Source organism: Neophocaena asiaeorientalis, unplaced genomic scaffold (genome assembly GCF_003031525.2).
Source record: "Neophocaena asiaeorientalis asiaeorientalis breed wild unplaced genomic scaffold, Neophocaena_asiaeorientalis_V1.1 scaffold37, whole genome shotgun sequence".
Classification (NCBI taxonomy): domain Eukaryota; kingdom Metazoa; phylum Chordata; class Mammalia; order Artiodactyla; family Phocoenidae; genus Neophocaena; species Neophocaena asiaeorientalis.
The window spans coordinates 2,676,142-2,689,280 of NW_020174269.1; the positions used below are offsets into that span (position 1 = coordinate 2,676,142).

At 38.5% G+C, this 13,139-nt stretch overlaps 1 protein-coding gene across 3 annotated transcripts in view; it reads right to left on the reverse strand.

Annotated features, from left to right (window-relative positions):
• Window positions 1–541: 541 nt before the first annotated feature.
• SSBP2 (single stranded DNA binding protein 2) overlaps window positions 542–13,139 on the reverse strand; it is a 287,990-nt gene continuing 275,392 nt past the window's right edge. Inside the window, exons 16-17 of one of the 3 annotated variants that reach the window (XM_024755702.1) lie at window positions 8,735–8,833; window positions 542–1,144 (exon numbers count right to left, since the gene is read on the reverse strand). In XM_024755702.1, coding sequence (XP_024611470.1) covers window positions 1,115–1,144; window positions 8,735–8,833 — 129 coding nt within the window. In that variant the 3' untranslated portion in view covers window positions 542–1,114. The remainder of the gene's footprint in view (window positions 1,145–8,734; window positions 8,834–13,139) is intronic. The other 2 variants (XM_024755703.1, XM_024755704.1) reach the window with 2 other exon arrangements.

Consider the following 13,139-nt stretch of genomic DNA (forward strand, 5'->3'; position numbering starts at 1 on the left):
GGCGTGTGATTAAAAACTCCGTCCCCCTTGTGCTGAAAGTCTCAATCATTTGAATCTATCTCCTTTGCAGTGTCTATGTGGAGATATTCACAAGTCTGAATAAAAATGAGGTACATTTCACGTTAGTATGTTATTAAAAATTTAGCTCTAGCATTCCTGGTGACAAGTGACATATTCAAGCAAATAGCTGTGTTACCACTTCTGGGCTTTATCATATTAAAGAGGAAATATGTTGCTAAAAATATGATGACCCCTGTCACTTTATTGCTATGGTCTAAGCAATCACGGCTAATTAATGATTTTCTGTACCATCTAAGACAAATCAAGAATTCCATCTAGAGCAGTTATTGCAGAAATATACTGTGTTAGGCCCCAGTTAAGCTTTTGTTGATTTGAAGTAATACTTTTCCTACATAAAAAGTACAAAAATACTCACTGAAGGTTACTGAGAAGTTGTTTGATTTGACATAAAGATGAAGACACACTTCTTTTCTGAGACAGTACCCTTTGTGATTCACAGGATAACTTGCATCACACGCAATTTCATGAAAGCTCTCAAATAAGCGATTTTATTCCTATCCATGATTGCAGACATTTACAAAACCATAACATCTGAGTTCACCTTAAAAAATAACTTATATAAAGCAGTGATATACACAGCACAAAATAGATCAGGGAGGGGCAGGAGCAACTTTTAATAATTAAAATGTAAACGTGAAAAAAAGGATGGAATAAAAGTCCCTACTTATTTCTACTTAAGATGTCATGTGATAGTATTTTACAATGTCCTGTGGGTCAATGTATGTATGTGCATGTATCCATATAACATACACACATACAATACATTCTCTTTCCCACACATATACATACACAGATAATCATTTGCAGTTCCGTTGAGGGCAGTTCTAATATGCCGCTCTGTACAGTTGTTCGAATCACGTTTGGACCCGCTTTCTTCACAAAATAGGGGAGAGAGCAGGAAATAAAAAGGTTGGTTTGGTGTGACTGAGATTCCTTTGTTTAACTGTACACTGTGATGAATAATTTTCTTCCGTAGTAGTTCTGTGAAGGGCTGACTCACTGTGGTTTTTCCATGAGGAGACTTGGTAATGGATCACACACTCATTGTCATGCTAGGGGAGTACTAGAAGGAGAGAAGAATCCATATTTTAACAACAGTTCTTCTACAGGCCACTAACATTCTCCTTGGTAAACAACAGTAACTGTGAATTTTAATGTCTTTTATGCACAAGCTTTAAATACAGCATAAAAATAAGAAAGCATAAAAAGAGCAAAATTATATAGAATTGACTGTCCTGAACTGTTAAATATTTCCTCTGGAAAGCAAGCAGTCTCATTCTCTCTCTGAGCTTAGGGGTTTGATAAGTACCTAGTCCCTCAGCTTTCTCCTTCTAGCCAGATTCATGTTTCATAGGCCCTTGGAACAATTTGGGTAAATCTAGTCCAAGGTTGATTCATAATAATCAAATACGTGTGAGGGATAGGATAGTCTTTGTTAGCTGTGTAAACTTGGGAGGTTACTAACCTCTCTGTGCTTGTTTCCTCACCTGTAAAATCAGCTTAATGATAGTAAACGGGTTTTGGGAGCACTGACTATAAAACCCTTAAAACTATGTATTTATTGAATACACGGAAAGTGCTCAGTAAATGCTGGAGTAATAGTATAACTCCCAGCTGGCCATAGGAAATCCTTATTAAAGCATTTAGAAAATACTTAAGAGTCTGATTTATACTTTAGCATATAAACGTCTTCCTTGAGGCTGTGACTCCTAGCTCAATCCACAAGCATTTCTGGGTGGGAGTAGGGGCATTCTTGTTACATGTTACTTGTCAGTTTGAGGCTGACCATTGGTAAAAGGCGAGACTTTCAGAAATTTGGAAAAGTGGTCTTAACAAATGACAAACAGCAATTATTTTGATAATGATGCCAATCTACCCTCATATGCTTGAGGAATAGACTGTGACAGAAAAGTTCTAGAGCAGCTCTGCCCAACAGAACTTACTTCAACGATGGACACGTTCCACAACTTGTGGTGTCCGTATGAAAGCCACTAGCCACATGTGGCAACTTGAGCCCATGAAGTGTGCCCAGTGCCACTGAGGAACTAAAATTTTTTTTTTTTTGGTACGCTGGCCTCTCACTGTTGTGGCCTCTCCCATTGCGGAGCACAGGCTCCAGACCCGCAGGCTCAGCGGCCGTGGCTCACGGGCCCAGCCGCTCCGCGGCACGTGGGATCTTCCTGGACCGGGGCACGAACCCGTGTCTCCTGCATCGGCAGGCGGACTCTCAACCACTGCGCCACCAGGGAAGCCCAGGAACTAAAATTTTAATGTTATTTAACTTTAACATTTAAATATCTCCACGTAGCTGGTGGCCACCATCTTGGACAGCACATTATAGATCCCCTGTGACGGGAAGGAGGAGCGTCTATTTCCAAGTGGTAACGGTTTCCATATTTAATATGACCTCTTGAATATTTTAAATGCTTTATGAGAACCTGTGAGGACCAGGGCAAAAGGGAATTCCTTTTAATGCGCTAATAATGATTGCGCCTCACGGAAAGAGGCAGATAAAGTGAGAGGGTTTGGTCCCAGACTGCAGGGGCTTAACCCGGAACAGTGATGGTCCTGGGAAGGGGAGCATGAACCTTCTAAAAAAGGAACAGACAGAACAGAAAGAAGTGAATTCCAAATGAGCGGAGGTCGTGCAGGAACCAGAAACGAAGTATAAGGTGTGTACTAGATAGGGATGGATTTGTTAACATGGTGAAAGCAGGATTTCCCAGGGAAGAGCGCAGGGTGACAGTGGCTCAGCTGGCAGAAGTCTGGACTGGAGGTCATTAGAGTTTGATCTAGTGCTCAAACCAAAAAGCCCACATTGATCCTGAGTAAAAGCAGATGACTAGGCCTGAAAACGGGTCACTGGACCTTAGGGGGAGGATTGTTAATCCTTTAAACACAGGTCAAATCAAGGAAAAATCTACTTGTTAATCCCTTAATAGCCTCAAATTGCCTCAGTATAGGAAAGCTAATTTATATATGTTACTGACCTTCCACATTGGATTTCAGTGAGTAGGGTGATATAAAGGGGAGACCTCCAGAGAAGCGAAAGGGGATTCAGTTTGATAGAAAAACTCCCTCTTTATGCTTGATAGTGGCAACGAAAAAGCAAAGCTAAACAAAACCCAAAACCCCCAAACAATCATTGAGAAGGATCAGTGAAGTGGAGCCCACCCCATCCCTGAGCTCGGAGGGGATCTACCCCTATCTCATCAGGAGATACCATGCAAATCTCCACTACAAATAATGACAGCACACTGCCATGACCTATCCACAACCTTTGACAAAATAATCATATTTTGGCATTTGACTTTCAGGGGCGAGACTAAATAAGGAGATAAATGGATACTAAGGTTTTGTTAAAAGTAGAAAACATAAGAATATGGCAAAATGGGCATAGGAAATTTAATCTATGCTTTCTATGGCTACTGCTTATTTATAGTAAGGATCGGTGAGCCAATCAGTACTGCCCAGTAGAACCTTCTGTGATGATGGATATGTTCTATTCTGTGCTGTTCAGTACAGCGCCCACACATGGCTGCTGAGCTCTTAAAACGTAGCTAGTGTAACTTAGGAACTGAAAATTTAACTGTATTTAATTTTAAATAGCACAGCTAGATCATCAATCATTATTTCTTCTTTTTTTTTTTTTTTTGCGGTACGCGGGCCTCTCACTGCTGTGGCCTCTCCCGTTGCGGAGCACAGGCTCCGGACGCGCAGGCTCAGCGGCCATGGCTCACGGGCCCAGCCGCTCTGCGGCATGTGGGATCTTCCCGGACCGGGGCACGAACCCGCGTCCCCTGCATCGGCAGGCGGACTCTCAACCACTGCACCACCAGGGAAGCCCATCAATCATTATTTTAAAGACAAAGCTTTTAATGGGTATATTGTGCCAATCTAAAAACAGTGGAAGACTTTAAAGCTTTTTTAAAGTCTCCTTTTTTAAAAAGGACTTCAAAGGATATGTTGGAAAAAAATTTTCTGGATAAGTCATAATTAATTCTAGAGATCATCTCATTATTAAATTATTCACATCCTGAATAATCAGATTTTAAAAGTCCCTGAATCCTTTTTTCACAAGGATTATTCCAGTTCAAATGCAATGTAACATTAGGGAATATAGTTAAGAATATATTATGGCCTTCATTCTAATTATACACCATTAAAAGTATGCGTATATAGAGACAAGTATATATGCACATTCTCTGCTACCAAGCATGGTTATTGGTTGCTCCCATTTCTTAACATTGGCAATTGTTAGGATTTTTAACCTGTGTTATTTCAAATATCTTAAGCAAATCTTACAGTAAAATGAGAATTTGTTACAGATTCATTGGGAAGTTAAGAGAGTTAGGCTTATTCAGGGAGGAAACTGAGTGGAAAATAGGGTACAACATGAAAGTCAGGGCCAGATTCAGTCAGAAAGGATGGAAGCACCATCTCCAAGCAATACAGCTCAAAAATTAGCAAGCATCTAATGAAATTTAAATTTTGAATAGTACAAGTAACTGTAAAATGATGCCCTAAGTGTATCTGGTACAGTAAAACAGATTGTATTTGTGTGTGACTGTCTTTATAAGCGATGGGCTATTTGCACTGCTAAGGCTGTAAACTGCTCGTCTGCTGCTGCCTTTATTGAAACTGCTTCAACTAAGTAAGATTGAGGGAAATTGCAAACTTTCTAGGGAAACTCACAGAATGTGCCAGCAAAAAGGAATTTTGCTATTGATTACTATTCAAGCAGAAGTGGCTTACAGTTTTCTAGAAGTAGAAGAGCAAGTGTTAAATGGGGTATCGTATTTAGAGACATAAAATATTCATGGTGTATTGTCCTGAGACCACACTGCAATGTTTCTGTTGTACTGCTGCATCAATATGCCATGACATATTCTAGTGTTTGTGTCAGAATGCTGTGATATCAGGTTGCCCTGATATCACAGCATTCAAAACTATTCTGAGTCTGGTTCTCCTCAATCAAATGACAAAATGGCCTTACAGCGCTGTTGACTGCATCAGTGTTTGGTTGTGCATGTAAAACATGAGCTAGAGAATTTATTATACCCAGTTCATGTACCATGGACTCCATCAGAAATATCCATTAAATCTTCGAACAATGTGCATACATTTCTGTTCACACACTTCAAGAACACTTCAGATCTTACATTTCTCTTCATACACTTCAAGAACACTTCAGATCTTACATTTCTATTTCTAAGCATCTATATAATATTTTTTCTTAATGAGAGATAATACTACAGGTACCTGAGCTGAACTAAAGTGAAATAAATCTAGTGTGTATGTGACTATGTAAAAAAAAAAATTGGGGCATATGTGATTTCTTTACAATAGAAGAAAATGAAAAAAGGCAGTAAGGGTAATAGGAAATGATCTACCACCTTGTTTCTAATTTCTATTTGACACCATGATTTTAATAGCATGTTTGCTCAGTATGGTGAAAATATTCTGCTAAATTAATTCAAGAAATAAGACTAACTGCTTTCTTTACTTGAGAGGCACGAAGCACTATTCTTTGAATTAAGCCTTTTTGTATTGTTTTTAAAGCCAAACATTTAATAGAGTTTGAACACTAGGGGGCATCTTTGTTTCTTGAAATAAAGGCGTTTTTTTTTGACTCCCCCCCCAAAAGAGTCTGAATGTTGAAACATTTTTTGATTCCTATTTTCTTGTGTAAAGTGTGTTGGCACTGCAAGGTTTCTGCCTTTGGGTTGGACATTTCTGTTTCTATATCGATTACATTAAGTAGTATGTGTAAGGTGACTGGGATAGTGTCTGTACATGATAATCAGTCAATAGACGTTTGCTGTCTTCCCAGGCCTCTTATGTGGTTAAACTTCAAGATAAAGACCGACAAACCCTCAAAAGGCAGACTGTTCAAAAATCTGTGCTTTTCAGACTTATGTGCATTAAAAACCACTAGAATTCAATTTGCATGTTTAGTCACTGGAAATGTTTTCTTTTTAAAAATTATTTATTTATTTTTAATTGGAGTATAATTGCTTTACCATGTTGTGTTAGTTTCTGCTGTACAGTGAAGTGAATCAACTATATGTATACATATATCCCTGCCCTCTTGGACCTCCTGGTTTTCCTTGATGATAGTAAAGCTAACTTAGTGGAGATACCTAGTCTATTTACTTCTTTAAGGCCTTACTACATTTGTCAGCAATGAATCTCTTTTGTCTTCTTCCTCTCTGCTCTCTTTTCTTGATCTTTTAAAAAGGTGCAAACGAAAATGTGTGGATGTGATAGACGAAGCCAGAGATAACCAGGGTGTCACTCATAGCATGTAGACCCCCTCAGCCGGCAGACAGAACAGTGCAGCCAGTGTGGACCCGCTTCCAAGGGTGCACTACCCTCCAGGCGGTGGTGCAGGTTCTCAACCACCACCCAAGTATTTCTCTTTTGGGGACTTGGCTAGTGGGGACAGGAGAGAGGGAGCGGGGAGACAGGAGGGAGCTTCTGTTTTCTGCTAACTCTGCACAGCAGTCTGGCGTTTTACCTGCTTCTTGGCTTTAAGCGTAGCGAGGCTGGGTCAGGAGTCAGGGGTGGGGGAAGCCCTACTCCAGTGGCTCTATATGCTACGCACACATTCCCAGAGGGATCTGCTATCCAGCATGTGCATAATCCACTTGGGGTTAAAGGGTGAGGCTGGTGTTTATTCTGCACAGAGTACTTTTTAAAGTCCTATTCTATCTGATTCTGTGATCCCCGTGAAGAGCTTTCTGATGCCAACTCTGAAGCAGCTCCCCTCTCTGGCAAACAAGGCGGCAGTCGCCCACAACAAATCTGGGAAGGAAGGGGGAGAGTTCCTGTCGTCGCTGCCCCTAAAGTTAAAGTCACGTGGAACCTTTTTAAAGAAGTTTTCTTTTCCAATACAAAATTAATACTTTCCTTGGTGCTCTTAAAACACCTGGTTTATATCTATTGTAGCACTTATTAATCTGACATATGGTTTAATTAGTTGTGTAAACATGTTCTTCCCATCAGATTGTATTCTTTGAGGTTAGGGATGTGTTATGTTTGTTGCAGAATATTTTGTCCTTAACCTAGTGCTTTGCATAGTGCAGCCTCAATACATGTTGAATTGAACTGAATTAATTATCATATACCTCACTGAATTATACCATTACTGGAAGAATTAGCATAAAATGCAATTAATGTCTCTAATTAGATAAAGTGAACATTAATTAATTAAAATTAACTAATTTGTCCATAGTCTTGAAGCAAACTAGTGAAAGAAACGGGCTCTAAGAAATCCCATAATCCTAAGCATTATGAAAAACTATATAGTTCCTCACATTTTTCTATTTCCTCATCATTGACAGGCTAATCTTTTGATTTCTTTAAATATGAGTTTTTATGTATACCTTCTTGGTTCTCACTAATCATAAATATCCTGCAAATAAAACAGATAAACTAAAGATCATAATATTATTTCTAGTTTTAACAGAAATTAAAGTCTAAAAACAAGGGAAGTCTTGTCCCATGCCGAGGTGCTAGGTCAACACCAAGAAATAAAGGAAACCACAGAACACTCAGTCGTGGGTTCCATTTTGGGAAGCAGCCATTCTGTGCAAAAGTAGGTATGTTATTAGCCACCGCTTCAAAATCTGATGGCATCAACTCTGGTAAAGGTCTGGGCAAAATGAAGGCAATTTTCTCTTCTGATTCTGTTTATAGTTTGGTAGATCCTCCATTACTTTAATGATGGCGGTACATGTATTGGAGGCACTGATTCTGTGAACATGAAACTAGTTTGGGTTCTGAACTCCTTTATTCCAGTTCAGGAGTTCTTAGCAGAGAATGTGCATCAGCATCACTGACGAAGCTTTTTCACATGGGAGGATGCCTGGCCCCACTCCTGGAAATTCTGATTTGCTGGGTCCAGGAAGGGTTCTGGGAAATTGTATTTTTAAAAATTCTATAGATGCTTCTTATGTGAAATATTAGTTAATAAATTATTGTATAATGCAATAAGTCCTTGAGAAAAGATACCATGTTGTCCTTTTGGTTTTTCCAGTGCCTAGCACATTGCTTTGGCCTGTAGACGGTGCTCAGTGACTAATGAAGGAATAAATTTTATCGCTTCTCCATTTGCTCCTCTCTACTTCTATGGAGACATGAAATGATATTGCCTTTGCTTAACACTATAGTCACACAGAAAACGACATGGATATCCAGTTCAGGTTAAATGTAAATAACTCGTTAACATACAAGACAGGAAAGTCTAGTGCATAATGTAAAGACATCTTAGAGACAATTTTCAGAGCTTTCAGGACAGCACTGAGAATAAACCTGGTTTTGCAGTGATCAAAGACATTTTAGTAATGTGAAAAATTTATAAAAACGATCACATATGCAACCTGTTTCTAGTACGTTCTTTTATGGTGGATGTTTTCTAACGTAAAATTAGTATTAAAGTTTTTGTCTTTGTAACTATGTACACAGAATCGGAGTAGAAAGTTTATTTTTTAATACTTTCAAAGAAATTCCACTTAGTTTTCTAACTTTTAAAAGATCAACCTATTGAACTCTAGATAAACAGTCGTAATAATGGCTTTATGCATTTATTCTAAAGAAGAGCTTCAGAAATAAAATCTGGATATAGTAACGTAGTCAAGGGAATACTTACACTCTCACTCTGAAAAGGATTTAAGAAATTTCCCCCCATTTCGCCATCATCCCTAGGAGTGCCCGGCTGATTACTCAGGCTCATATTATTGGGAGAATTCTGTAAACAAGATTTAGAAAACAAAGCAGTTTGAAGATTTTAATTTCCCTTTTACATGGTACTGTTTCAAACATGGAATCTATACCATCATCTCTAAGGACAAAGCAGACTTATAATTCCAATCTCAGACTTCTACCATGGATTCTGTTCATTCTTTGCACCTTGACAAGTACTAATGCTTTCCCAAATGAAAATTAAAAAACAGAAAACCCAAAATAATTCACTGTAACTCTTTGTCTTAGTCTCAGAATCATTTATTCCATTTCCCACTCTCAGTTCATAGAGTTCCTAGACTTCTGGAGAGTTTAAGAAACATTCCCAGGAGGGGCATGATAAAGTGTGCATTCTACCCACTGATCAGGTGGGATGGAACAATAACTTCCCTGGGTGATTTTACTAATCAAACTCGAAAGGTCACTGTTTTGATAAATACTTCCCTTTAATTCTACATGTGGTTTACATAGTAACACGACTTTAAACCATTATTTTTATATGAACCATAAGGAAAAAAGGAAAATGGTTAACGATAGTTAAGAACAAGAGAAATAAATACCTCAGGACTTGAGAATTCAGTATGTACTTGTACAGGAAAAGGAGGCTCAGAGGTGGAGTGATTTAGAACCCTTTCCTATCATTTGTTTGAGCAGATTTATTTGAAACTTTTAAGATAAAATGGCTGATATTAGCAATCTAATCAAACACAAAGTTAACAGTATACTGCTTTATATTCTATTTAAGTTCGCTAGTCTTGTTTTTGCTGTGCGATTTTAGCCACGTGAGGTCATCTGATACTCCACGTCGACAGGGAATACAGAACGGCATTGGCGTATAAAGCATGCTCACACAGGATTGCAACTGTGACTAAGGGATTCTTGTAAAAATAAACTTCAAGGTTAAAAACTTGTTATTTCAAACGTAAGCCAGGTTTTAGAGTTTTTTCCTGAGCTGTTGCCATTTTATATTTTGTTTTTGAATAAGTTTTTAGATTTTTTTACACAAAATTGCTCTAAGGATTTTGACTTAACTAAAACCAAGTTAGGCAATAAAAACGAAAATGTCATGAATGGGTTATCCCCAGAAGAATATGTTTTTTTAAAAAATATGGTTAAACTGTAAAGCAGAGACAGGTAGATGAGCTGGTAGAAATAGAGCTTGTATCTTGTCCTGCTGTGCACCCCACAGGGAGGATCTGAGAACAGGGATCCTCTGAAGTCTGTAGGAGCTCCATTTGCCAGTGAACCCCAAGGGCTGGGGAACCACAGCTTAATGGAATCAAGAGGATTCTATTTTTTTTTTTTTGGAAATTTTTTTTTTCTCTGGAAATGTTAGTTTCCCAAGTAACTGGACTTTGAAATGAACATGGATAACCTGATTTCCTGAAAAAAAAAATTAAGTAAAATTGAAATGCAATTAACTAAGCTATAGGTAACTAAGCTGCAACTCATGAATAAAGTTATTCATCAACTGTGTCTTGAAAGCAGGAATGATAATGCTTACTTAGCTCAAAAAAGGGCAAATTTATAAAAACACTATAAGATTTACCCAAAATCTATAAGTCTTTGGTGAAGGCAGATTTGTCATTTCATACATAATGGAGAAACTGGCAATCTTGGAATAAAAAATAATCTAACATACCTATACAGGGGTATTTGCGCATGTATTTAGAAGCTGCATACTTTTACATATTCAAACAGATATATGAAACGAGCCCTGTCCATCCTTGCATAATATTCACACTCCTAGCCTTAAGTACGTGAGGTGCCCTGAGAGGAGCAGCATATCTCTGACTAAACTGGGGTGCTCCCAGACTCTGCTGCACTTTTGCCATGTATCATTGCTTTTTTAATTTTTAAAAAAAAGTTTTATTGGAGTATAGTTGATTTACAGTGTTGTGTTAGTTTCAGGTGTATAGCAAAGTGTATCAGTTATACATGTACATATATCTACTCTTTTTTAGATTCTTTTCCCATATGGGCCATTATAGAGTATTGAGTAGAGTTCCCTGTGTGATACAGTAGGTCCTTATTAGTTGTCTCTTTTATATATAGTAGTGTGTATATGTCAATCCCAATCTCCCAATTTATCCCCTGCTCCTTACCACAGGTAACTATAAGTTTGTTTTCCACATCTGTAACTCTATTTTTGTTTTGTAGATAAGTTCATTTGTATCCTTTTTTTAAGCTCCACATCGAAGTGATATCATTTCTTGATTTGCAATTCTGAAAGTTTGGCTACCTTCAAATTGATTCCTGACTCAAAGTGTTGATTTAAAAATATCTGAAGTTGGGCTTCCCTGGTGGCGCAGTGGTTGAGAGTCCGCCTGCCGAGGCAGGGGGCACGGGTTCATGCCCCGGTCAAAAAAAAAAAAATCTGAAGTTTAAAAGTAACATTACAGTAATATTTAAATACATATAAAACACTTCATGGTGTTTCTGTTTTCCATGCTATCTTTTCATAGCATGGTGGCTCAGCATTAAACGTTTTTAGGGGGCAGTGGTGGTGGTGTATATGAGAACATTGAGAGGCAGATTAAAAGGACACATTCAACACACAAAACTGAGCTAGTATCAGATCTCTGAAACCTCTTCCTATCTAGCTCACTGGGTATATTTGAAGATCATGCAAAATGTTGTTGAAAACAACAAAAGTTGCTCAATGAGGAGTCTTAAGGAAATTGTGCTGTCCGTGGTCCCTGGGTGACATGATGAAGATATAGCTAAAGATATACTCAGTATTGGTATCTGAGGAACAGCTAAGACAATGGTTCCAAGCACCAACCCAGAGGAGGTTATGATGGTGGGTGGCAGTGAACTGTGTGTATGCTGCATTTAACTGTAGCTATGTTTGTGTGCAGTGTCTCCAGTAGATTTCATCAACAAGCCAAGAATATAATGCACCAAAAGGGCGTAGGTTGGTCAAACAACTTCTTAAAATGGAGTAAGAAATTTAAAACATGTAATACTGATGCTTGACAAAATACAGGTTTAACTGCAGAATTAGGAAGATGCAGCTAGAGACCCAAGAGCAAGTTTGAACACAATTGCTAAGCAGAAGTGGTTAAGATCATCTTCTGATTCACAAACAAGAATGACTAGAAAAAGAATAGGATGAAAAGGAATGAGCCCAGGAAATAAGAGAAAAGGGAGAAGAGAGCTTCTTGAGATGGCCGGACATGTGGTGGAAAAGGAAGAGGTGGGGAAAACGAAGTTAGTGACAACTTGCCTAGCTTGGAGTAAAAGGCTGAAAAATTCAGCTGTGAGTCGAAAGACATAGGGAAAAAATAATTGGGAGGGGGGTTTATAATACGTTTGATGCTGCTGATTAGAGATAAAGTGACAGACAAGTGGAGATGGGACAGACAATAGTGGTACCATCACCCAGACAGCCTGGTTAGAGCCTGGAGCCAAGGAATGAGGAGTGGGGGCAGGGCAGAAATGAGATGCTTAGGAGCCCATTTGAAGGTGGATGCAGCCAGTCATTTCCAGTACATTGTTAAGTGGCAAGTTTATTACTTGGGCATAATTCTTTTTTATTTATTTATTTATTTATCTTTATTTTTACTTATTTATTTTGGCTGCCACGCGCGGCATGCAGGAGGATCTTATTTCCCTGACTAGGGATCGAACCCATACCCCTTGCAGTAGAAGCGCAGAGTCTTAACCACTGGACCGCCGGGGAATTCCCTTGGGCATAATTCTTATGTCAGTTGAAACGTACTTGAACTTTCCTTTGTAAAGTTTTTCCCTATTGTATTTGTTTGGTCTCCTTAGTTATACTGAGCTTCTTGAGGGCAGAGACCATATCTTGTTTGTCTTTGGAATTGCATAGCCCAGAATAATGCCTTGGCACATTAATGTTTACTGAATGAAGGAATTCCTGCCGAAGTACAAACCATTTGAGGGCAAAGATTATGTTTGTGTTTAAAGAAGTCTTTTGTATTTCCCCATAGTGCACAAGGCAATACTCAATACATAAAAGTACACAATGGGTGGTCAATTAATGCTTAAAGAATAAACAGTAATCACTAGGCAAGAGAATGTTAGCAGCAGCAGGCACAGTGTGGTGGAAAAACTTGCTTCTGGGTATAGGAATGGGAAAATAAGCATAGAAGGAATAGCAATGGATCTGATATGAGGGCAGATTAGAAGATGGTATTATGGCCCTTAAAATTTTTTTAAGTGCTTTATAAATTACAAAGTACGTTCCCGTATAGAATTTCATTTACATCTATGTAGTGTACAAGGTTATGTCAGTGGAAACTTTACGAAGACGGCCTTAAGCAATCTGGATGTTCCCGCCTTTGTGT